At 36.3% G+C, this 26,628-nt stretch overlaps 2 protein-coding genes across 2 annotated transcripts; both read right to left on the bottom strand.

Annotated features, from left to right (window-relative positions):
* Positions 1 to 4,278: 4,278 nt before the first annotated feature.
* On the bottom strand, positions 4,279 to 9,055 carry LOC6642079 (T-box protein H15). The gene is made up of 4 exons (XM_002064686.4): positions 8,550 to 9,055; positions 6,842 to 7,325; positions 5,574 to 5,859; positions 4,279 to 5,419 (listed from the first exon to the last, which is right to left on the bottom strand). Exons 1-4 carry the CDS (start codon positions 8,749 to 8,751, stop codon positions 4,601 to 4,603), a joined length of 1,791 nt encoding a protein of 596 aa, XP_002064722.1. The 5' UTR covers positions 8,752 to 9,055; the 3' UTR covers positions 4,279 to 4,600.
* A 12,938-nt stretch (positions 9,056 to 21,993) lies between these two features.
* Positions 21,994 to 23,738, bottom strand: LOC124460255. The gene is made up of 2 exons (XM_047010767.1): positions 23,643 to 23,738; positions 21,994 to 23,574 (listed from the first exon to the last, which is right to left on the bottom strand). The coding sequence occupies exons 1-2, from the start codon at positions 23,665 to 23,667 to the stop codon at positions 22,010 to 22,012; spliced, it is 1,590 nt and encodes a 529-aa protein (XP_046866723.1). The 5' UTR covers positions 23,668 to 23,738; the 3' UTR covers positions 21,994 to 22,009.
* Positions 23,739 to 26,628: the final 2,890 nt, after the last annotated feature.

Genomic DNA, 26,628 nt, shown 5'->3' with positions numbered 1-26,628 from the left:
GGATATATGATAACTCATATTATCTGCACATCATCAAGATTCAAAGCCACCGACGGCGGCATCGTCACTTTTCTGCGGCAGAATTTTATTGATTTTTATGCAATTTCATTTAATTACAATTCACAAAACCAAAAAAAAAAGGTTAATTTCTACAAATTTTCACTCGTTTGGCGCCAAGGCGGCAAGGGAATTGATGTGCGATACGCCACGACACACGTGGCATTTGCAGCACGTGCCCCATCATGTTGCAAGTGTTGACCACGGCCATCTACCGTTAGATCAGCCAACCAACCAACCATCCAACTCACTTTGCCTGGTCATGTTTGGGTTAATGAGTGAGGCGTGTCGTCTATGGAGGCAAAGTGGGTGACTGTTGCATTGATTGCTGACAGTGCGGCAGCATCCCAACATCTCTTTGAGACATGAGAGTGGCAACAACATCATTGTCTAACAATGAAAGTCATTCGCATTAATGTTGCATGATTTGGGTTGATATCAAAGTGAAGAATAAATTCCAAGCCAATCGTTTTAAAAAACGCACAAGAAGTTTCTATTAAAGTTACTTACTGATAAGGGATTGAGCTTTCTCTGGCGTTTCAATCAAAAAATGCCTAAAAATGTTTGTAATTTATTAAAAACTTATAAAGAAATTAATCGTAGCCTTACTAAACTATTTAATGTATACTAGAAAGTAGATAGTAGTCATGTAAAGCCTAAATAACCATACACAATCTATATTAATAAGTAAAAATCCGAATCAAAAATCACTTGCTAAGGTTTTGTGATCCTTTAAACTAGAGTTTTCATGTGGGAAGGACATGCATATAATGGAATTACCTCCAAAATGTCACAAAGTCATTAAAACAAATGGTTTATATTTGCTTTAGCTCTGATTATTCTATATATTCTCAATGAACCTTAACTACAACTTATATTCATGTATTTGGTTGATTTAAAGCAATCGGAAAAGTGGCGAAAAACCAAAACAAACCCTGATATATACACCTAGAAAGATGTTTAGACTACTTTCGGACTAAGTTTTATTTAGTTTTTTGTTAATCATTACTAACCATTTCGTCAAAGACATTCAATTTGACTTGTTTAGTTTACTCCTTTCTCAGTTCAATATTTCTGTTCTCAAATTTAGTTTACTTATTCACTTTACTTATAGAGTTTGCTCGAAAGTGTTTTATGATAAATTCAAATAAATGTTTCAGTATACTATAGTATACTCTGGATCTCTAGGGAATCATTTCTTCCAAGATGTATGCATATACACAGCAGTATCATACACTAAAAAGAGTTCAAAAACACAATTGTTAAAGAATGGGGAACAATTGAGCTATCAACTCTCCGAAATGTCAGTGCCAAACAGGCTACTTGAGCTTTATTTTTATAAAGCTATAAAATAAGAGAGACTTTATAAAATACAAGAAGTAATATTTTCTTGCAAAAGTAAAAATAATCATAAAATAGGAGAAGTTAAGAGTGAAATGCACCTGAAATGTTCCTATTTCCTATGTATAAAAATTAAATGGCTATTTTACTTAGGTATATAGTAAATATACTTATATGTAGTTTATACTGTAGAAAGCTATCCACTGATGTTTTTAATTTAATGCTTAGTCTCTTATATTTTATTTCCTTATTATTATATTATCTTTTGTAAACATTAATTATGTGAAAAATACCATAAAGCTATCTAATTACATTTTAAACTTTACCCTCTGGTATTTTATAATATTAAAACGCAATTTTGGACATAATGTTTACAAATGTTCAAGTACTAACTGGAAACCAAAAGACCGGATACCTCACGCTTAACTATACAGATATAGTACGATAAGTACTTTGAGACTCTTTCAATAATTTAGATACAAAAACATATTGTTAATATCGAAGAACCGCACTGAATTGTCTTGAATTTATATCTGCATAAAGTTAAGTCTCTCGTTTTCCTCCTTTTAATTTCATTTCATTGAAGTTTCTTCAACTAGAACATGAAACACACACCCAAAAGAATTTCATTTCTAATCGTTGTTCCTTCCTACCCATAAATCAATTCGAATTCTTTCGATTCCATGCCACACACCGCCCAATTAAGTGCCTCAAATATTTACAAACGCCTCCCCCGAACGAGAAAGAAAAAAATTAAATATTTTGTCACTGTTTGTTATGCTTTTGACATTTAACCTTAGTACAAACGAAAAACTGGTCATGACTAGACCTTCTCATGCTGTTTCTGCTCCTCCTCCTGCTTTTTAGCCCCATTGTGCCGATTTGGTGGGCGTGCATTGGGCTCCCCCCATTATGGAGTAAGGGAAAGAGAGAGAGAGAGGGGGGAAGTTGGAAGGGAGCCCGACCAGACCAGACCAGACAGGGCCCATCTGCCGCATTGAGTGTGCGTTTTGTTCTGATGCCGCAGCATCATTTACATTCAAATTAAAACGAAAACGCCAAAAGGAAATTTATGTTAAGAGAATTTGGGGAGCAGATCTTTCAATGTTAGCATGCCCCAACCTCCCTCCTCCTTCTCCATTCCATCTCTTGTCATTTTGGTGTCTTTTCCAAATGAGTTTGTTACCATTTTGGGTTTTTTGTTTTTGGGGCGTTGCGCTGTTTGTTTTGACACTTGGTCTACATGGATCTTTGGGCGGCCTTGCTTATAAATTAACTCGACATTTGACATATGCATATACTTATATATATATATATTGCTATACTGTATCCATGTAGGTACAACAACAGCAGCAGCTCCTGTTAAGATCGCCGCTATGTGATAGCCTAATGTTTTGTTTGTTTTTGTGATTAGTTTGTAATTAACTTGAGGCTCATGCATAATAATAATAACAAGATCTTTGACTCTTGATATAAATAATGTGCGTTCACCTGCAGCACATTTTTTTTAGGTAGAAATTTCGAGAGGTGCCAGATAGACAAATGTCGATAGCACCTTTTTCTTTCACTTGCCTTTATTTCAATGAGTCCTCCTCCTCCAACCATGTAATTAGAGGAAGTGTTTTTTCGTTAGGGGTTCAAGATGTTTATCCTAGCAAACATTAAAAGTTAATTTCTTTATAATTAGCTACTATATTGAGGGTTGCTTTCACTATATCATGGAAGTTATCATGTTTAATATCAAGTTATAAGAATGTAGCTCATCAATTTGATTAGTTCAGCCCCTCAATCAAAACTGATTAAAGTTTTAGATTTATTTGCTTGGCCATGTTCATTTCAACTGATGCGTCAATCAAAAACCGGAAAATTTCAATACAATTTTCATACGCTTATCCACACATTTTTGTTGCTGTTGTTGTTGCTGGAACCGATACATAAAACAGACCCCATCATCCATCAGTTTACCCACAGCCCAAAACTGAAATGAAACCCATCGTGTCAATCTATAAGAGTCTGGAGTTTGGTCTAGGAAAATTTCACTTTGAGTGACCATGAAAATGCAATTCGTTAAACATTTTTCGACAGCTTCTCCCACTGTTTTCATCTCTCTTTTCCTTTCCCCTCCTCAGTTTCTTGTATTTCAATTTGTTCTGCTGGCAATGCGACACTTGCTTTAGAGAGGAAGGATAAGAACAGGATGTCTGTAGATATGGATAAATGTATAGAATGCAATTGTATCCAAGGCGAAGGAATGTGTGAGAAGGATTTCTGGCTACTTGATAAGAATTATGATGATTTATGTAAGGTAATTAAATTTTTTCAATGGACCGAGGAAAAAAAAGGCATCCTAATTAAAATTTAGTCCATAGTCCGTAACACTTTAGTCTCGACTATCACAAAAAAAGAATATACAAAATTTACTTAATTTTTTTCACATATTTATTGATTTATTGTGTTGGTTTTTTTTTTTGTTTTTTTTTTCTTTGTTTTTCTCTCATTTTTCATTCAATTATTTGTTTTTTTTTCTTTAGCTTTTCTTCACATTGAGTACATGGATAATCGTTTATACTAAGTTTAATATTTTATTATAAATAAAACTAAATCAAGCGTCTATGAATTTATTTTTTGTTTTTGTTTTTTTGTTGTTAATACTATAAATATATCATTAGATGTTATAGCATAACTAACGGTTAATGTTTACAATGATCAAGCATATATGTATAGAAATTTTTTGTATTTAATATTTTTTTTTTAAATTTTCTTTTCTTTAGTTTTTGTTTTGTTTATTTTTTCTCTAACTTTACACTGAGATGCGTTTCCAAATAACATTTAAACATTTTGTACAATAAATTAAACTAAAAGAAAAATTTACAGATAAAGAAAAAATTCTCTAGAGGCGCAAATGGAAATGGAAGAAAAACAAAACTGAACTGTACAAAACGACAAGTGATTGGGTGGGGGGGTAAGGTGGGGGAAGAGTGGGAAGAGGGGGTGAGAATTTATACAACAATTTTCTTCTCTTTCCTGGTTTCTCGTTCTCTCGAAAAGATAAAAACAACAAATACAATAATTTACAACATTTAAACAGCTTTTAGTTTTTCCTTTTTTAGTAAGTTTTCCTTTCTTTCTTTTTTTTTGTTTTTGTGTGTTTTTGTGTAATACTGTTCTTGGCAAGAACTTTTCAGCCCTTTCGCACCTTTTTCTAGTGGGCGGGGCTGCGCTGCGAACCCATGACTGGCGGTGAGACAGCCGCCGGAGGCGGAGGACCACCGGCTGGCAGCTGGTATGGACTGAATCTCTGGTATTGACGCGGTCGCATATCGGGCGACGGCGATCCAGAGGACGTGGACGAGGGTGTGGACGCTGGGGGTGGCGGCGGTGGGGTACGATTGGCGGCGATGGCAGCGGCGGCAGCTTGAGCCTGCGCCTGCGCCTGGGCAGCTGCCTGAGCAGCGGCCGCCTGTTGATTGGCGCTGGCCAAGAATCCGGCTGTCAATTGCGGCCATTGCTGCTGGAACATATGAAAAGCTCCCAGACCCGGCGGTGGGGGAGGAGGGCCGGCAGCTGCGGCCGCCGCCTGATACATCTGGGGCATCATCAGTTGGGCGTATGGCGAATTGCCGCCAAACATTTGCAAATGTTGTCGCGCCTTCTCGAACAGAGCCATGGAGGCGGGGTCACCTTGCTGGGCGGCAAATTGCTGCATCAGCGGATCGGGGAAGAGACGCAGGGGCGAACGGAGCTGCTGTTCCAATAGCAGAGCCTCCATGGGATCACGATCGAAGTCTGTCAGACGCGAAGAGTCGCGAAAACCTTTGGCAAATGGATTCGAATCGATTTTCAATTTGGTTATCAGCTGATTCTGATAGGCGGTCACCGCCGTGAACACAGTCTCGGGGAAGACATAGGTCTTGTGATCCAGGTCATGCAGTTCTTTGGGATTACTGGGTATACTCTGGCCATGGCTCAAACGTACCAAATGAATGCGTGGCTGATACCGATGCATAGAGTTCAAGACAATCTATAAAAACAATTGCAAGAGATAGAAAAAAGAAAAGTTGACATTGTAGTATACGGTAGACAAAGGATAGCAAGTCAATATTATCAATCATTTCACACTGGACTTGTGGCTATCGCACCATCTTTTAGTAGTAACACTAGGAACTTCAACTCACCTGTCCGTTCTTATCCATTTCGTTATTAGTCAGTTTCACCTTCTCAAAGGAGATAACTTGTTTGCGCAACGCCTCACAGCTAAAGGGACTGTCCGGATGGGCGTAGAGTCGTGCTGGAGGCGCTGGATCTGCCTTGCCAGCCACCAGCCAGGCCGATCGATGATATGCATACCGATAGCGTTTCGAGTCCATGGGTATTATGTCCAACAGGACGGCATAACGATCGGCAGGCTGTATCTGACGCAATGGACCCGAGAAACTGACTCGCACCGTGGGGAACATTCTTCTACAATGGCAAAAGGGAAAATAATGGAAAAATATTTTTATTAGATTTCTTTCTTCTTTCAATTTTGTTAATCCACTTGCCCCACACATGCATTAAAGCCTTCAATTTATAGCCCTAAACACAACAGAAAAACCAAACTGATTTCCAAACCTTTTGCTTTGACAAGTGCAGACAAAGAACAATGAACTCTTTAACCCATAAGAAGACTAACTCTCTGTCTCTGTAGCCTGTGGTTTTAATGTCTCCCAAAATACCCAAGACTGCGTGTGTGACATAACCAAAAACGAAACAAAACCAAACCAAAAAATCCAAAAAAAAAAGGGCAGGAAGACGTAGAACGACCGCCCAACTGTCTGAGGTGTGATTTTTACAATATCATTAAGGGCCAAAATGCAGGCCCTCAGGATTTGTGTGTATTTGTGTGTGTGTGTGTGTGTCACTAACTAGTTCATTTTGTGCGTGCGTGTGGTCAGGTGGGAGCAAGGTGTGGACAACCCGTGGTCATTGGCTGTGAACTTGTTGTTCTCCTTTTTTTTTGCTCTATGTTGACAAGAGCAACGCCCAAAATGGATTTCGTTTTTGCAGAAACTGCAAACTGCGGTTGCAAAGGCTTCACAAGGTAGACGGACAGGTAATCAGGTGTTTAACCTATTGTACCACTATTTCTATAGACCGCACACAGTTCAATGGTTTACCATGGAAATTTTGTTGATATTGCCGGGAAAAAAGAAGCAAGAAATTCAGAAAGAAATCTGCCAATGATGTAATGTAGAATGGATCTGTTGGGCATATGATGATTGATGAAGATCAATTTCGATAGTGTTAGATCACCAAGTAAGTTTTTTTTTTGTACATACTTTCCATTTGCGGAAACATATTCAAATACATCTGCCTCCTCCACTTTTCCCCCCTTCTTCGTTTCGTTGTCTAATTTCTAATGGCTATTTACACTCTGTCTGACTGATTACGACAATTTGCTTACCTGCCAGTTTTGGTAATGATCATCTCTGTGCCCAATTCGTGAAAGCGATCCCACAGCTCTTTCGTTTCCAAATGGCATTGCACTGGCTTGAGATCATCACAATTACAGGAACCAACAATTTTTGGTGCCTTTTGTACGGGTTCGGGTGTCAGACGTTCCTCACTATCCTCTGTGCCGGGTGATTGCGGTGGCGTTGAGCAGCGTCCTTGGCTGCTTGTGGAGCTTGTGTTTAATTGGGATTCAGCCGAGGCGGAAGCAGCAGCAGCGGCGACAGCAGCAGCAGCGGCAGCGGCAACAGCGCCGGCGCCGCCAACTGAATTGTGGCGGCTTTTGTGATTTGAATTGATGTGATTTGCCACATTGTTGTTGTTGTTACTGTTGTTATTGTTGTTGTTATTTAGACGACGAGCTTTAACTGGTGGCTCCTCAACATCACTGCAGTCAACAACATCAACATCAACTTCATCCTCAACCGAAATTGGACCTTCAAAGAGAAAGAAAATTGAAAATTAAACATTTAGCTTAAATTGAAATCCTTCTGCATGGAAAGGCAGACACAAACTATATATATTTTCCATATCAATTCTCTTGTAATGTTGACACACTCTTCTTGTTCCAGTCAGTCTCATGTTTAATTTTTAATTTCCGCTTGGCTTCGTCTTACACACAATTGTCGCTTAATTGGCCAACTGAGCACAACAAATGGGCTATTAAACAACTGGCCAAATGTCGTAGCGTTGGCTCTTTATAGCTCATACGAAAACACACTCAAAATTTTAATTGCATAAATTTAAACGAGTAACTGCTCAAGGTGCAAAATTTTTTGTAAAGCTAGATAACTTTTGAAAGCCCTACACCCATCTACATAGTGAGGGAGAGCCGTCTGGGCTAATAAGCTGGCCCAAAATGTGTGTAGTGTATGGCCAAAACAAAAAAAGGTGTTAAAATGCAAAATCAGCAAAATGTGAAATAACAAAGAGTAAAAATAACAAACAACAACAATTAACAATTTTCGACTCAATATTGCATATTTAATAAATCTGCTCGTAAAAATTGAAACATTAAATTTGTGTGTCTTTCAGTTTTGAGTTTTTGGTTTTGGTTTTTTGTTTTGCCGTCGCTTTAGAAAAGATTTTGCGCCTCGTAAAATTAATAAAATTAAGCACATTTGTGCTGAAAAATTAATTAACATAATTAGCAGCCTTTTGTTCTAAACGCAGCGTGAGACATACAGAAAAACAAAGCCAAATTAATTTAATATCAGTCGATATCAATTGGCATTTGCATAATTCAGAGCAAAAACCACCGATTAACATTATTAAACTTATTATTAACATGAAATAACTTTAACGATCTTTATAGAACAATCTGTAGTTGTTGTTGTTGTTGTTGCCGTCGGAAGAGTCGTTTAGTATGTAGAACAAGTTATAGTTCGAGTTTCGTTTTAAGTCCAGGTATTTATTACTGGCACTGTGATTACACTCAGCGAGCTACCGTTAATTGGCAATAATAATTAAAAAATAACAAGTCTAAAGCGACAACAGTTACTTATTTATTTTGCAATCAAATTTATTTATAACACCAAAGTGTTCAATCAACACGTATAAATTTTTGCATTTAAGTAACAAATTTTAAGATCTCTCCCACTCTCCCCCCTCTCACTCTCTGTCATCTAGTACTTTTTAAGGATTTAGTTTCTTCAACTTACTTGCACTACGCACTGAGGACTCCCGACTGGAGGCATCCTCGCGTGCCATTATGGCTGCTATGGAGAAATCCGTTGCCGAGCCGGCGGCACTTTTGCTGCCCGTTTGTGTTGTGGTCGCTGTGGATGTGTTATTGGGTGCTGCCACACCGGGCACAGGTGGTAATACCCCATTGCACAAATAAGGATGTGAACCGACCAACATTTTGTTTGTTAATATTCTTAAATTCTCTCAACTTTGAGATATATATATTACTATTTATCCTCTTTGGATAGGGATAGTTCAGATTTATTTGGTTTTTCTTCTTCTGCACTTGTCAACACAATTTGCACTTAAAGAATTTGCAGCATTTTAGGGAAAAACACACACACGCACAACACACACCGTTTTTGCTCACACTCAAAATGTATCTGTAGGTTTGTTGTTTGTTTGTATCTTATGTCTGTTTCTTCACACGAACTTCAATAAAATGCAGCGCAACTACGCGGAGTGAGTGTGTGCGCGAAGGCAGGCGACGACGAACTGAATTGTGTCAGGAACATGTTGTGGCTTAGAAGCCAGCAGTGCCAGCAGTTAGCCGGCGGCGACGAATGGCAGCGGGAAACCAGTTTCCCGGCCTTATGCTCTGTGTGTGCAAATGGGATGGCAGTTGCCACAAAATGAGTGGTCGTATTCCTGTCGAGCTGTGTGAAGGGCATAGCATGATGAGCAGTTGGAAAAAAATCAACTCAAGCAAACTCACGGCGAGCACAAATTTCCAATTGGAAAAACGGCGGGGGAGTGTTCACTAGAGAGAGAGAGAGCGAGCGAGTCTGACAGAGAGAGAGTGAGTGCGAGAGAGGGAGGGTAAAGAACAGAGTGAGCTAGCTGCGCTCACTTGCCATTGCACTCAAACGCATGCGCTCCTCACACACATAAACACACATATAGCGGGGATTGTGGTGGGTTGTAGCCTTCGTTGCCGTCGTCGTCGTCGTCGTTGACGGCCACTCAGCAACTTTTTTGGGCCCGGTCTTCTTCTGCCGCTGCCGCTTCTCTGGCTGCTGCCACTGCCACCCTCGTCATAACTCATTTACAATTAAAAATGTCGGCGCTTTGCCAGCTCGCTCTCACATGCGCGCACTGTCTCTCTCTAGCCTGTGCGCATTTATGAAGTGCAAACGTTTTGCTTGCGGTTTTTCATGTTTTTCCCTATTTCCTTTTGCGTCTTTTTTGAACAACTTCTCGACGTTGTCGTCGCATTCCATTGCCTTTTGCCTGATTTTGTGTTTTTCTTCCCCGTTTTTTTGTTTCTCTTCATCGTATCCGTTGGGTAGGATATCTCTCGAGTGGTTTGCCTGTGTTTCGTTTAATGCCAACACGTTCCAAATTTTCACTCACCTTTTGAGTGAAAGGCACTTTGGTAATATTCCTTTTCTGGTTTCAATGCGTGCTTTGGCCAGGCTTTCTATCGGGGGCAGGACAGAGGGTTTTTTTTATCACCTGCAACTTGTTGTTCGATGAACTCAAACGGTCGAAAAGGAAACTTATATTTTAAATCTGTAACCATGATAAGCAGGAAGTTTTTATTAGGTTTCACTGTGGAATGCTCTATTAAAAAAATTCAAAAAAATTTACTTTATTAGTGCTATGATTGCATTTTAAGTGTCTTAAAAAAAATATTAAAACTAAATTTAAGAAATGTAAATTTAATAAGAACTATTTAAATTTAATTTGTATAGAGCGTTTAATTACTTAGTTAATAAGTTGAGGCTGGTTAAAATTGCTAAACTGAATTGTTTTGTAGTATGAATGACATATTTATATAATGAATTCTAAATTTGGCTTTATTATTATTCTTATGATTTTATTTATTTTTTTGATTAAGTCGTTGAATTTTACAAGGGGAATTTGAGTTATACGACTCACCGATTTTTATGAATTTTGGATATGTTGTAGAATACTTCTTCATTTGGGGTTGGGGAAAATAATTCGACGCACTATTCTATATTTTCCTAATAAATCGGGTTTAAAACGGGAAGGAGATTCTGGTGCTCTATAAAGAACTGCAAAAATCTATAAAATTAACTATGTATAATCATTTTTTGTTAGGATTTCTGTACAATAATTTATCTTAAAGATATATGTATATATTGCATATATATCCATACACATTGAGCACTTAATACTAAACCAAAGGGGATTAACTCGTAACTAACATTTTAAAATACATTTTTTTTCGAGTATGTCATTCATGTTTCATGTCATCAAGTATGACATAATTTTTCCTTGCCATATACAGTGGAAAGGTCATCCAACTAAATATTAAAGTAAATTTATTAAAATTATAAGAAATATTGGGCAAATTTTAACTTTTTTAACCATTTATTTCTACGTGGCTTAAGTATGTGAGCAGGAAATTTTGGAGATGGTCTCAGATTTTCTAAGTTTTTCGTTGAATATACATTTTTATAACTTGGTTATTCTCCTATTAGAACACTGATATAATGTGACACAAAAAATTGGAGCTGTGAAATAAAAACTTTTCTTAATTATCGTTTAAATTCTTTGTTGAAGTCTTGTGGCTTAACTTTATGAGCACCAATTAAATATGTAACTTAAATTTTGTAATAAAAAAGAATTTCATTTAGATACTTTTAGGTTTAAATGAAATATAAATTAGCCTTATTCTGAAGCATCCTTACCCAAAAATAAACTATCAAGAAAATGCCGAACTTAAATTATGACGGAAACTCATTGACTTAGTTAAAATAACTTGGAAAAAACTCATCAATCTGCATGGCATAGCAATTTTTAAAAAAAATCGACTTAAGTTAATTCAAGAAAAGTTACTTAATACAAGGAAGTATTAACTAAAATTTACAATTTTCAAATTAGATAAAAGTCTGTAAATGATTTTTTGCCAATTTTACTAAATTTATTACGTTGTATGTGTCTTTGTGTAGGAGCCAAAGTAAATGCTGATTGTGGCACATTAACAACAATTGCTACGTTATTCATTTTAGAATTTCATAATTTCCACAAAATAAATGGCAAAAGCAAATACAGCAAAAGCTAAACATATGTATGAGGTTGGGGGGAGGGGGGGAGGGCCCTTTCCATTGGACCATGGCATGGCGGACATGCAAATGGTGGGACGCCCCTTTCGACTGTGCTATAATTTTGTGTAATTACGCATATTTTGCAATATTTGTTACAATTGCATGAATTTCCCCATTGCCATTCTCTTTCTCTCTCCTCCGTCTTCTTTGAAAACTTTCCGTTGATGTTAATGAATTGGCAATTGTTTTGCCTAGTTCAAAAACAAGTCAAGACCTTTGTCAGTGCCAATTAACCCAAAAGGTGAATTGATCAAAAATTCAAGACTTGAAAGTAAAAATCATGGAAAATGGAAAACCAAGTGACAGTTCGTCAAATTCATTACATGTCAGAGGGCCGCCAATTAGATGAGCGAGATTTTTTTATTCCACAATGTCTGTACATAGAAGAAGACGAGATGAGAAGAGACAAGAGTTTCGGCATTGCGACTAACAAGCACAACTAATCCTGCTTATCCTGCCAGGCACTGCCAGGACCTTGTTCTCATGTAATTTGACACTTTTATTTTTGGGAAAGCGACAGAGAGAAAGAGCGACAGAGGGGCAAAGTGGGCATGTCACAGTGACACTTTCACCAAGAGGCAATAAGGGAAATGCTTCGTGTGTGTTCGCGTTTCCTTCCCAGGACTCTACATATGTGTGTGTGTGTGTGTGTGGTAGTCGCGAATGTCACCAGAATGTCAAAAACCATAAGAAGGCACTCACACACACACACACAAGTTGTGAAAACAAAAGCAGCCGACTAATTTATAGACTGTTCATCCTTAAAGTGCGTCCACTTGGCACTTGTAAAAATAAACAATCTTTTTTTTTGTTTTTTTCTTGTTTCTTGTGTTGTTAATTAGTTCAGTAAACTGTCTTTTTGGACTTTCTCCTTGTTATTGTCATGTCGTGGGCCTCTTTCCTCAAGTGCCCTGTGTCTTTGTCGGCGTCAACAATGTCCCCTCAATTGGCAATCAATATTTTAACGAGCTCTCTTTGGGTAATCGAATACTTTCACTTTGAAACTGGCCGCAAGGATTCGCCCTGGTGTGCGGCTTTTCTTGTCTGTCATAGCATTCTTTTGCTTCAATTTCTTTTTAAAATGCAACTGAGTAAAATTCACTTTGAGTTACCCAACTAATGAAATATTATTTTCATTTGTAGCTCTGCACTTCCGTTTCTATTAGTTACCACTTGGAATTCAAAATTAAGGATTGTAATCATGAAAGTTTTGCCCCCTTCACTTGAGACACTTCACTTCGCTAGTCAATAAGTGCACAAGTTGGAGAAAAAAAAGGCACGTGTTCATTTTGCTTTCCCCATCATTTCCGCTTGGCACTTGTCTCGATTTCAATGTACGCGATAAGCCCCCCCTCTATGAAAAAAAACGGAAGAGCACTAACTGCTCTTCATTTCTCTATATATAGATGTGAAATATGTTGAGCAATCTGCCACCTTACATATAGAATTGTCGAAAATGCATAGAACAGATGTCTTTTGGAATAGATGAACTATAAAAGAACTCTTTCATTTTGCCACAGAGCATGCAATGGAAATTCAAATTAAGAATCTTAAAGAGAACGTCTTCTGAAGTCTAAAAGGATTTATTTTAAACAATTTATAGTATTTTATCGACTTTAGATTAGCACAACTTTTTTTCTATTGCTTTGATCACTTAAATTTAAGCTCACATTTCTTTATTTAACATATGTTTATAGAAATACATTCATTTGGTAAAGAAACATAATTTTATTTAAAAGTTACAAAAAAAAAATGAAATTGCAGAATTTTGTGCTTGATGAGAATAATAGGTACACTTCAATTGACTAAGTTATATTTATTTTTTTGGTTTTCAAATCACTGAAAATCTATTTTTGTTTCATTATGTGATTAATATCCAATGTATCCATTTTTTTAACATTACTTTTTCCATTCGGTTGGGGATACTTTTAATCAAAGCTTGGCAGGACTCTATCGAAATATTCTTTGACGCACTTCCATAATTGTCGATTGTTGCCACTTTTTTCAGTTCCCGCCTGATTCTATAGCTCACTCCACAAGTAATCAATGAGATTTAGATCAGGAGACTTACTGGGTTAAAAAAGGACTTATTTAACAGTCCTTGAGCTTGAGCTGGCTAGAGGTCCAATATAATTACTATACACTCATACATATATGGTCTACTTATGTATTTTTGTACTTAAAATATATATTTACTCTCTATATATCACTCAAAATATTTAAACGAGTCCACCTAAAGAGGTTTGTACAAAGACATTTTTATGCCAAGATCATTAAAATCGGTAATTGAAAATATGAATATATAACAACAATTTTTTCTAAAAATATTTTTCACAAAACATTTTTAAGTTTCTTGGTATTTTTTTTAACAATAAAAAAATTCTAAATTCAAATCAATGAACAAACATATATATATGAACATTTTCTTCTTCACAAATCATAAATGTTCAAGAAATATTAACATAAAAATGTATCACATTTCTATTAAATTTTAATTTTAATATTTTTCAAAATACTTAAAATCATTAAACCAAAAATAAAAATAAATGATAGAGAACTTAATTGTTTACCAAAAATCGTTTGGAAAGATGATCCAAAGATTCTAGATTTTTAGATATTCTATCAGAGATAAAATTTACTCTTAATAAATATCAGAGAGTAGTCCGATTTCGTTGAGATTGTCAAAAAATTGCAAGAGCCAATCGGTTTTTTCTAAATTATGGAGGAGGAAGTGGGAACATATTAAAATATATATATTCTGCGCGCATACTAAGCCAGTTTACATACTCAATTTGATGACATTTCACATTTCACATTTCTATAACATTTTACTTTGTATTACATTATAAAATATTTAAAATACTTCAAAAACAAATTACAGAGTGAAATAATGGTATACCAAAAATCATTTGAAAAGTTGATCCAAGATTCTAGATTTTAAATATTCTATTCTATTCTGCTCTTAATAAATATTAGAAATTGTTTCAAAAATATTTTGGAAAGATTATGCAAAGATTCTTGATTTTTAAATATTCTATAGGAGATAAAATCTGCTCTTAATAAAGTTTCTGAAACTCTTACAGAATGAAGTAAAAATTTGAAAAAACAAAAAAATTCCCTTGTGCACTTTCTTACCATTTCATATTCGGTTGATGATTAAGTTTCATAAATTTAAAGTTGCGATGATTATCAGCTGGATTGGGTAATAATTGCAATGAAATTACCAGCAAGACCATGAATAAAACTGCTCTCATTGTGGTGGCCTATATAATTATTATGGAAATCTGTAATCTTGGATTAACCCTACAAACACAATACACCAATCCCAGGGCAAGTTTTCGTTTTCTTTTTCCTTGGTTTTTGCAGCTGCTGGTGGACTGGTCCGAAGGTTCATTCTCTGAGTTTCAAAACTTTAAGACAATAAACCGATTTGCAATGTGAAATCGCTTCTGTAATTGGCCCATAAACGGAGCAAGACAACCAAAAGATCCAACAGATGGGCTCCATGGATATGTAAATTTAGTGTTAAGGTGCATAAAATGGGCGTGGCCGTGCCATGGATCTGCGTTGGTAAGAATGGGGGAAAATACCAAATTAAGACTGGACTCCAATTGCAACGGAAAAGTGATTAATGAAAAACGAAAAAAGAAATGAGAACAAAAATTTCCTTTTTTTTTCTTCATTTCATTTTGGGCGTTGCTCGACAATGACATAAATTTGAAAATCATAGAGTGAGACAGCAAAAAAGGAGAGAGAGAGAGAAAACAACAAAAATAAATAAATATATATATAAAACGTGCATTTGAGATGGCCTGAAGTTATTTAACAAAATTACGCATCGTTTAAGTTGTGATTTATGTGGACAACCCTTCGCCTTGCCACACACACACACACCCAGGCGGGGCTCAAAGATTGAGGCTCGGATTCAGATTCAGAAAACGGATTCGAATTCGGCTTGTTAATGAGTCAAATTACACAGACACAGACACACACACACACAAACACACACAGATAATGAATTGGCAGAAGGGGGAAATCGGAGGACTCGACGCTGAATGCTGAGTGGCCGCCGAAAGGTGTGACAATTGTTACACACACCCAAGCAGACAATTTCGTATTGCGGTTGACAATGGGAGAGTGAGAGGAGTAGGAGCAGGAGCAGGGACAGGAGCAGGACTCGGAGCATGACTCTGGCAAGTTGGCAAAGATTTATGCGACTGCCAAATGAAATTTCCCAGAAAATGCAGACAATTCCTTTTGCGGTCGGTTCCTAGGCAGAGCAGAAAGGACTAGCTCCCTTTTGTCTACATCTCTGAGGTGGTTTTTTTCCTTTCAGTTTTATTTTTTTGCATAAGCAAATTACCACCACACGTAGAGTTGTTGGCTTTAACTTTTAGCGGAATTGCTACCGGGACTAACCAAAAAAAAAAGAAAGAATGAAAGAAAATGTATATATGAAGGCATCCCCGGTAGCCAATTCCCTGGCTGGCTGTGGGCATTTATCAAAGCGTCGGCTTTGGTTTTGAAGATGCCCTCAACGTTTGAGTTCGATTCCCCCAAGGGCTTGGGCCGCCAATGAGTTTCATTAACAAATTCCAAACGAAAAATTTCGGGCGGTCAAAAAAAAACCAAGCAAACCAGTCTTTGTGGGCGTTCACCGGGCCAACAGAAATATAATGGAAAATATTTGGTAAATATTTGACAAAACAAGTAGAGAAAAGGAATCTAAACAAATTAACATTGCTCACAGGACAAGTTACAAAGGAAACTCTAAGAAAAGAAGACTCATAATAAAAGATGAAAAATGATTTGCAAAAAAAAAATTGGCCAGTTCTAGACAAAGCGGCACCATAAGAGAGAAGAAAAAGTTAGTTAGAATGAGAGAGAGATGATGTTTTTCCTTTTTAGAATAAAGAATAATATTTAAGAGTATAAATTAAAAGTAAGTTTACGATTTTAAGGGGAAAATTATTAATTTAGACAGTAGTTAAAGAGTTTTCTTGTTGATGATTTTTCTCGAAATTTTCAAATAGATGGTCTTAGTTAGTCCTAAGGATCAAATGATTTGATCTTCCGTCTGATAAGACTTTATATTGAATCTGCCATATAAAATGGGATGATCGACATTCCCCCAGCACTTGTCCATCAATCCAAACCAATCAAAATTTCAATTTAGCTTTTTTCCATTGTGTAAAGTGTTTCTTGTCAGACTGTATATGAAAATAAGTATCTGATGATTGTCCTTCCCTGGAGAATAATGAAACATGCAAATAATGGGAATATAATAATTATTATATTCCCATATTATATAAGTAATAAGTAGTTACTTATTACTTAAATAATTTAAAGTGTTGCTTAATAAAATTTTGATGTGTTTGTATTTTCAAAATATTTTCATAGTTTTTAACAGTTTTTTTTAGGATAAGTCAAAGGCCTAGTAGTTCTTACTGACACTCTCTTTTATTTAGATTTAGTTTTAATACTATTTTTAAAAGTGTAAAAAAAAATATGGCACACCTTTAGTTGAATTTATAGTTAGATATATTTATATTTTGGATTGTCGATTTCTTCCAACAACTAACAATAAATCCAACAAGTTGACTTCTTCCTAAGGATATAACTTATTGAGTATTAAAGAGGATAACCATTACTTGATAATACATTTTTAAATTTTACTTTTTTTTTCAATAAAGAAACTTTTCTTAATCAATTTGACAAACAATATTAGACTGCTTCGACAAATGGATGTACGAAAATTTGATTGACACTAAGGATCAAATATAGACGAATGAAAACCTTTAAGACAGTAAAAATATCCTTTAATAATTATCAATAATTGTAAAAGAGTTTAATATTTACTTTTCCTTTAATGTGCAATAAATAAAATTTCAATTTATATCCTTTAGCCAAAAGTAAACGATTTTTTTATTATATCTGTATTTTTTGCCTGTCAAACGACTGAGACAAGCCAAAACCAAAACATAAGAAACCTAATTATGATTGATGTGGCATATTTTGGCAATTGACTTTCGGAGCTGCTCATTAAAACCGCATCAACTTTTGCATGGAAATGAATTGTTGCAACAGGAGTAAAGGGCGAGGAGGGGCACGAAGCAAGGATCCTATTCTTTCAACTTGAATGCAAATCAAATATGAAATTTTAATATTTTGTTGGCACAACACAACAAATTTCAATATAATGCAGGGGAAACAGAAAAACACGAACACACGCAGAGCGTGGAAAATGATCTATTGCCGAGTCAAAAGACGGTGTGGTTGTGCCGGGAAGGGGGAAGAGGGAAGAGGGAGAGTGTTAGGGACAGAGACAAGGAGAAGACACAGGCCTGATCTTTGCTTGGGCAGATGCAGCAGCATCATCTTCCCCTTGTGCCTTGGTTTCAACAATTTGAATTCAATTTAGAGCAACGGTTCAGCTTGACTTGACTTGTGCCCTATGACAATGGATTTTGGAACCGAGTCCTTTGGATTTGTTTGCCTTTCGAGAAATTTATGACAAAAGGACATGTGCAACATGGACAGGCTGTTCGTTGTAGTTTTTTCTTCAAAGGATCTATGTGGCCACCATTTTGCTAACAAAAAAGAAAAAAACGCCAACCATTTCATTTCATTAATCAAATGCTGCACGTGTTCTGCCGGGGGCGCTAAGAAGTCAATTTTATTCTACATATATATATGAAGGTATGAAAGATCCGCCCAGTCAAACCTCAATTACATTGTGCAATGAATGAAAGTGAGATTGCGGCTAGGATCACAAAGGTTCACTAAGCCTCTTTCAATTGTTTGCCATTTTAATTGAGCCAAAGAACGCGTTTCCTACTTACTTTCACACTTTGTCTACCTTGTGCACCTGGAAGTCGAAGTTATGCGCACAGATGAAGGCGCAGTTGGTGGCCCTTGGGTGAGTCCAGGATAATTGCAGGATATTTTAGGTGGGTGTGTCAAACCCCTGACTGTGGTGGGTGTTGCGCCTTTAGCGGCTTTAGAGTTTGGCCTGAACAAATAGCTTAAACGTTGCCGGTTCACATCAAGAAAAAAAAAAACGAATCCAACATAATTTCCTGAGCTGTTGTAATTGACACCTTAGCAAAAAAAAAAAAATTCTCCCCCATAGAGAAAGGCTTGCCAAAGTAGGCTGGAGGTCACCAACAGGCAGCGGTCTTTTTGAAACATGTGTCCGAGAAATAGTAGAAAATTTCTGCATAAACCAAATACAAATAGACCACTCGAACTTTATGCAAAGGTTTGAGAAAGAATGAGCGCAGTAAAAAATCAAAGGTTTAACTAACTAATTTTCTTTCAAGGTACTTACACTTAAATCAGCCGAAAATTTTATAATTCTAGAGTTAAAAAGGTTTAAATATATAACTTCCTAAGTTAAACCTTTTAAGATACTCCTGTTTGGGTAAATTTTTATACCATGCATCCATAGAGTAAAATGGTATATTTAAGTCGCCAAAATGTATGTAACAGGCAGAAAGAAGCTTCTCCGACCCTATAAAGTATATATATTCTTGTTCAGGATCAACAGCCGAATCGATGTAGCCATGTCCGCCTGTATGAACACCCAGATCTCGGAGACTATAAGAGCTAGAGCCACCAAATTTGGTATGTATACTCGTGTAGTATGTAAATGTGTAGAGTTAATTGGAATTTTGGCCACGCCGCCTCTACATGAAACTGTTTTTCTTAAAAAGTATAAGAGAGACATCCATCCTATGAAAGCTACCGACATTAAATTTGGTATGTAAACTAGCTTAATAGACGTGCAGATATTGACTGGTTAAACATTAAACAAAATTAAACAAAAACTGATTTTCTCGAAAACTAACAAAGCTAAAGTCACCAAATAGAGTATGTAAACTGGCTTAGTATGCGCGCAGAATATATATATTTTAATATGTTCCCACTTCCACCTCCATAATTTAGAAAAAACCGATTGGCTCTTGCAATTTTTTGACAATCTCAACGAAATATGCGTAAGAACGTATTTTACTACGCGATCCATTGGCAGAATTGGCCAAATTGGCCGATTCGTAAATTCTTCAGGATATCTGATCCTTACCTACATATATGTATGTCAGACTGATCTATTGTTTGGCGGAATCAATGCCGAAAAAAAAGTGTCAAGGCATTGTGTCTTTGTTGTGGTGTGTGTGCGTATGTGTCCTGGCGAAGGGTGTGATCGATCATCGTCAATTGAAACTTGTGTGGCATGAGGCAAACATGGGTTGCACATAGGCCTGAACATGCCGCATGAACTAGATCGATCAAAATGCCGCACAACAATGAGTTCTGTGATTGGATAAACAAACAAACAAACAAAATGAAATTAAACACTATATATGTATGTACATATACATATATATGTACGATTATGTGGAATGTAAACTATTTGAATAACTTGGCAATTGTCTGTATTGGTGTGTGTTGTGGCAACTGTCACAGCTTGAAGGCATCATGATGAACCGCAGCTGTTGGCAGCAGTTTGATCGAATTTGGTTGATTTGCTGGTGGTCCTACTATATAAGTAGTTGGAGGACCCTTATTATCCATATGATAGATAGCTATGGCAATTTGAATGAGTGCGCGGCGGCTAATTTATCGAATTCGGTTGGCTAATGTAATTACCAGGAGGCAAAGTCCAAGCGCATCAGTTTAATCATTTCAACTAATTGCCAAGCGCCAAGTCAAGTCAAGTCGAGGCTTTGCTGATGAAATAAAAAAGCGCTTAAAAGCAGAACTAGGCCCAAGGGACGAACTGTCGAGGGCCAGGACCAAGACCAGCCAATTATGTTGATGGCAAACAAATTGCGCACGTTCCATGGCATAAAAATTAGTGCAAACAAAAACAACAACAACCAAAAAAAAAAAATGGAAGAGAAAGGAATTGTTGCCAGCGGCCCAGAAAGGACACGCCAAGCGTTTTCGAACTGAAAGATCTAATTACACTAATGACAATGGCCCCAGCAAGTACTCTTACATATATATAATATATATAGTATCTATATTGTGTATATATAGAAGCAATATTAGCTCTTGTAATGTCTGAGTGATGCAATTAAACGTTTCAATTGAGCTGCGTGCGTTCACGACATAAGGTCAAAGTCATCCTTTCCCTCCATCCAAGGCAAGAGTCAGCTGGCAAATGAATTGAGTAAATGTGAATTCATTAAATATCGGTAACAGAAAAAACACAAAAAAACAATATATGAAAATGCACCGAAGCCATTGCACACGCAAATGTTGAAAAGCCCTCTCAAAAAAATGAAAAAACCGCAACAGGAGCTCCTCTGCAAATGAAGTAGTCCAGTCTGAGGCTCGGGCCAAGAACTTCCGTTGCAATTTAAGCGGATTTGACGCCTGTTGACGCCTCTCAAATTTCCAAGACCACACACACACACACAGACACAAGTTGATTCATTAGCAACACCTACACACACAGTAGAGAGAAGCATCTTTGTCTCCTTTAGCCTTTTTACGTCATCCCAAAAAGGGTTTCTGTTGGCATAAAGAAACCCTAGACGTGCACTTTCATATCCCTGAGCCAAAATAGGGCGTGGAAGACCTCACATGAGCAAGAAGAGATTAAGGATTTTGTTGTTTCCCTCAAAGCATGAAGGGAAGTGTGAAACGGCGTTCTAATGTGTTTCACTTTTAAGTGTGTTAGTAGAATTTTTTAAAACCGATCAGAACGATAGTTCAGTAGACAATATCAAAGAAGTTCATGAATTTTGAGAAAACATTTTAATACCATATGAATTAGTCGGAATGAAAGTGGATGTCTAGCCTTGTTTGAATTTCAAATTTGTTCACTTGATTCGTAATCACATCGTTTGCAATTTACATACACTTTAATATAAATATCTAACATAAGTGAAAAACGACTTCAATATTAAACCGATATATGTACGTTCGAAAAGGATTCGTAAATAACAACAGATATTTTAAATATTTACAAAAATTCATGATTTTTGAAGTGTAAACTGTGTTGGTTACTTCATCCGCTAATCGATATTTTTAACTGATAATGTTTTGTTTGGCCTTTTGAAAGATGTTTAAATCTGAACAATGAAACTAAATATTTGTAGGCTTTGAATACTAATCAAGAATCCATATTCAGATACACTTTATACGGTCGGGCAAACTTCCTTTTGACTGTTAAATATGTAAATATATTTTTGACCATTTCACACTGAGAATTTCTATAATGCAATTTATGTTAAGTAGTTCTAGATTTAGCGATTAGTTAGGAATTGGATTAGACTTTATTAAAACTAATTTAAAAATGTACATAATTAAATTCATTTCCAATCAGTTTGGGATTTAACTTATTTTATCATTTAGTCTAGTATTATCTTAACTATATCCTGAGCTGCTGGAGTCTGTAGGTTACTACACGAGTCAACATAAATTGTTATGGGCAACTTGCGCTCATTTTTTTTGTAGTAAATTGGAATCTTGATAATAATATTGTCTAATAACTTTTGAGTTATTTGTGAACAATTTGTGAACTCAAGTTTGACCTCATGCAACTTCGGGCATCCAAGTACCAGACGCAAAACGTTAGAATCGTTAACTTGATCCCAGAATGCTAGTTCGATGTGCTCCAGTTTTCTTAAGTTGGTAAACGCGTCCAAGACTTCATCATCAATGTTGGGCCCATCACAAATCACTAGAGTCTTCAATCCACTTAACTTTGCAATTTTCATGAGTGTTTGCTTAGGAAAAGTTAAGGGTCCATCAATTTTTAATTTTTCCAATTGCTCGGATTTAAAAAGTACCAGTTGATCAAAGAGTTTGGTAACGTTAAATTTCCTTGATATGCCGTGAATGTAAATACTCTTTAGTTTAGGCAGTTGGGCTATGTCTTCATATTGGCCATCAATGGAAACGTCCAATGTTTGTAGTAAAGGGCAGCAGCCATTTTTAACCATATAATTAAAAACCTTTGCAAGATTGGAATTAAAACCAGCAATGTTCAGTTCCCTTAGATTGGTTAAAGACTTGCACATCTGAATTAAATGGCCTGACTGAATGCTTCTACAGTCCATTAGGTTCAAGTTTTCAATCGAGACAGGAAGCTTTTCTAGATGAAGACCGCTGAGAAGATAATTCCAGGCAAGGTCAAGTTTTCTTAGATTCTTCAAGTTCTTCAAAGCTAACAGCATTTCATCAGTCAGGTCACATAGTTTTAGTATTAGATTCTCCAACTTACTGGTGGTGGAAAATATTTGAAACATGATCTCTGCACTTAATGGGACATTAAAAAGTTCCAAAGACTTCAAGTTGATGCAATTCCTTCCAAAATATTTGAACAAACGATTTCTGTATTTTGCGTACAAATTAATATACAAGTCCGTTACATATGGCCCGGAACTGCGAAAAAATTCGCGACACTCCCAAAGTGTCAAATCATCCAATTTTTCCCAATCGACCGACTTATGTATGGATCGTGCAGTTAACTGATATACAGAATGAAAGCGATTGCAAACACTTTTGAAATGGACTTGATCCGCCAATGGAAGAAATTTTAGAATCATTGATAGGCAATCATCAGGAATCTTTAAAATGTACGCCTCCCCTGACTGATCGCCGGCAGGTACGGGCTCTGAAGCCCCATACAAATCCGGTTGGCACCAACTATCGGCCACAATGACATCGATTTTATGGCCATTCACGTGATGAATCTTCATTTCCAAAGCTTTGGTCGCATCGCTTGCATTGGCAAAGAGAACGAATCCAGCGTTGTAGAAGTGCTGAACACTGATGACATTCCCGAATCTTTTAAAATGCTCAACTAACGTGTCCTCCTTCAGATCTTCCGGAATGTTGGTGAGAAATAGCTTTCGTACTGGAATATGGTCTTCGGTGAACCACAACCCATTCTTGACATAATGGCGTCTCCCTGTAATGGAATCCCCATGAAATCATTGTGGTTTGCTGTATGTATACAATTTTTAATAATCAACTTACGAAGATAGATGTCCAATGTGGACATTATGTAATTTTCTTTGAATGATCTTATCACAAGTTTTTTTTAATGAAGCTTAAAGTATTCTGCAGCAGCACGTGCAATACGATAAACACATATTCCTTTTTTACTTATTTCGATTTCGATAATTTAAATCGATTAAACTATAGATGACACAAAGCTTTACATGACCATACGGCTGGGAATATATGTGAATATGGTCTGGCAGTCCTGTTTAGCCCTAGTTATGCCAGCTGATTGAATAAAAGCAAACAATCTGTCAGTCCGTTCAGGCAGAAAGAGAGAGATGGTGAAAAAGACGTAATGTGACGACACACAAGAAATAGGAAGACAAAAAGTTTAAGACAAGAAGCATTAGGAGTAATACGTAAAAGACAAAAAGACAAAACGACGAAACACAATATTAAATAATTTCATTTAAATCTACTTTTATATAATAATTAATCCATCTACTATAATTAAATAATAAAATAACCGTAAAACTATAACTAGGACTTTGTTTATGTATTAATCAATACCCCCCAGTCCCACATAAATGTTGTTGAGAATTCAATTTACGTTCGCCTCAAATAATGGCACAATGAGAATAATCGATTAATAATCGATAGCTTTTATAGATGGAGGGATCCCCACTTAAAAAATTATTTTTTAAGATTCGTTCAAAAGAAAGAGGGGATCCCACAAAATTTAAACTTCTTTTCATTTTGCGCTTATATGGTGAAATAGTATGAGTAATGAGTAACTTTTAAGTCTCTCGACTTGGCTATATTTAACCACACATTTTCTTTAAAAAATACAAAATTTGATCTAGTTAAATTTCACTTTTATCATAAATGATATGCGTATGTATTTATAATAGTTTTATGGCCAAGAAACATGTATTGGCATAGATTATAAGCATAATCCTTAACTCTCGATATACATCACAGCCCAGAGAAGTGCCCGATTAGATGATTTGTTTTTTTGTCTGGTTTTTTGTTGTTCCATTTTATTGCTGTTTTGCCCACTCGTTAACTAAACGTTTACAACTCCCCAAGCGGCTCCAAAATAATTTGACACTTGACTGCCTGCATATACATACATACATACATATGTATGTAAATGTATTTACGGGCTGGATATACATACATACATATGCCTCTGATATATGTATGTATGCATTTAAACTCGAGTATTTTGTTGATGTCAACTTTATGACTTACAACTCTTAAAAAACCGCACAAACTTCACCTTGGTTTTTGGGGCCCAATCCTATGAAGAACTTATTGTTCATAAAAAACCGAAAAAAAACAAATCCCACACAGAAAAACTAATTAAAAAGACCTTTTTTTTTTGGTTGGTGGGGGGCGACAATAAAATTTATGAAAATTAACATAAAATTTGTGCGATTAACTGGAAAACTCACGCGCTTACAAGAAACACGCTGATATCCATGATATTCTTGTTGGCCATATGGAAAATCACATAATAAACAAAAGAAAGAGCAATAAAAACAAATATGGAGACATATTGCGGGTGGTGGGTAGAAGAAATTGGAAAGTGGATAGAGGGGAGTTTGGGGAATCCAAAAGCAACTCCAACTCCAAGATGATGATGATGATGAGGATGAGGATGACGATGCTGCTTATCATGCAGCTCTTATTCAAGTTGAAAGTCGCTCAATATAACTTTTTGGCAGCGCCAACAAGTCACGACAACCGACAGCAGCAAAAGGAGTAGGAGGAGCATCCAACAACAACAACAACAACAATAACATGAAAAGTTAAGCCGTGTGGCGCAACAAAAGCGATTAGGCTGATTGGTGTCTCTATCTCTCTCTCTCTCTCTCTCCTTTCCACTCCTTCCGATATGTGTGTCTGTGTGTGTGTGTGGGAGGGTGACAGGATGAGGCCACAGACACAGGGTGACTTGTGCGCCAGTTGGCCAAACGGTATATAAAATATCACACGCTCGTATTATGAGTAATGTGCACCTTATGCCGCCGCCAAGTCGGATGTGATTAGGGAAACCCAAAAACGTAAAAGGGGGGAATTCTCTTCTCTCCCTCTCATACACTCGTTCACTGTGTGTGTGTGTGTGTGTGAGTGTGTTGGAGAATTTTATGCGCTTTATTAACCCCTTAACTGATGATGTGGCTGCTTTCTTCCTTGTCTGCTACCGTTCAAAAATCAAAATATTATGATGGCATCATTTACACGCCGCATTTGAGATTAAAGTTGATCTCCGATCTCTATATCACCTCCATCCATCCAACCACCTCCTCTCACATTACTCGTTTCTGTTTAGTTTTCCACCTTATTTATTTCTAGGGGTTGATGCTATATTTGTTTCTCTGTGTTTGTGTGTGCGTGTGTGTGTTTTTTTTAAGTTTTATGCTTTAATTTGATTTAAAAAGGATTTTCTTGGATCATTTCCAAATGTTTGTGGCAGTTTAATGGCAATGCGGCTTTTATTATTATAATTTCATCTATCCTAGATCAGCATCTGTAGATAATTCCAATTTGTCCCTTTGAGTAAAGCTAAGGCAAAATTTTCGTTATTTTATAATAACAAAAGCATTTCAAATTGATTCAAAAGAAGAAATGTGATGTAGAGTAAAGTGAACTTGTATTGGTTAAATTGCTTGCCAAAAATTACTAATTATCTACACATTAGTACTCCATAATTGCCGGAATAAGCCAATATTTTTTGATACATAACAAATATAAATGAGGATAGTATAATTTTGAAAATATATATTTATATTTTGTTTGACGCCTTGATTCATGACTGACTTTTGAGTAAGATTATCAAATCGACATTTAAATGTTCATTGGCAACAAAAATTTGAAAAGGTTTTTTACTTTCTGAAAAGTATTCTTGAAGTATAAATAACAATCCTTTCATCATTATTAATCATGTAAAGTATATTCGTAGTTTTCGATTTATTAAATTGTAAATTTCTAAAAGTGTAGAAATCGTTACCTT

Source organism: Drosophila willistoni, assembly GCF_018902025.1.
Source record: "Drosophila willistoni isolate 14030-0811.24 chromosome 2R unlocalized genomic scaffold, UCI_dwil_1.1 Seg167, whole genome shotgun sequence".
Classification (NCBI taxonomy): Eukaryota; Metazoa; Arthropoda; class Insecta; order Diptera; family Drosophilidae; genus Drosophila; species Drosophila willistoni.
Note: the sequence above shows the minus strand (reverse complement) of the source record. Positions and strands in the feature narration are given on the sequence as shown.

What these genes read in the sequence shown, in the direction of transcription:
- LOC6642079 (XM_002064686.4), bottom strand. Translation starts at nt 8,751, where the DNA reads ATGTTGGTCGGTTCACATCCTTATTTGTGCAATGGGGTATTACCACCT. An exon ending in GTCCTCAGTGCGTAGTGCAA is followed by an intron (nt 7,326 to 8,549) that starts GTAAGTTGAAGA and finishes TTCTCTTTGAAG; the next exon opens with GTCCAATTTCGGTTGAGGAT. An exon ending in ATCATTACCAAAACTGGCAG is followed by an intron (nt 5,860 to 6,841) that starts GTAAGCAAATTG and finishes TTGCCATTGTAG; the next exon opens with AAGAATGTTCCCCACGGTGC.
- LOC124460255 (XM_047010767.1), bottom strand. Translation starts at nt 23,667, where the DNA reads ATGTCCACATTGGACATCTATCTTC. An exon ending in CACATTGGACATCTATCTTC is followed by an intron (nt 23,575 to 23,642) that starts GTAAGTTGATTA and finishes ATTCCATTACAG; the next exon opens with GGAGACGCCATTATGTCAAG.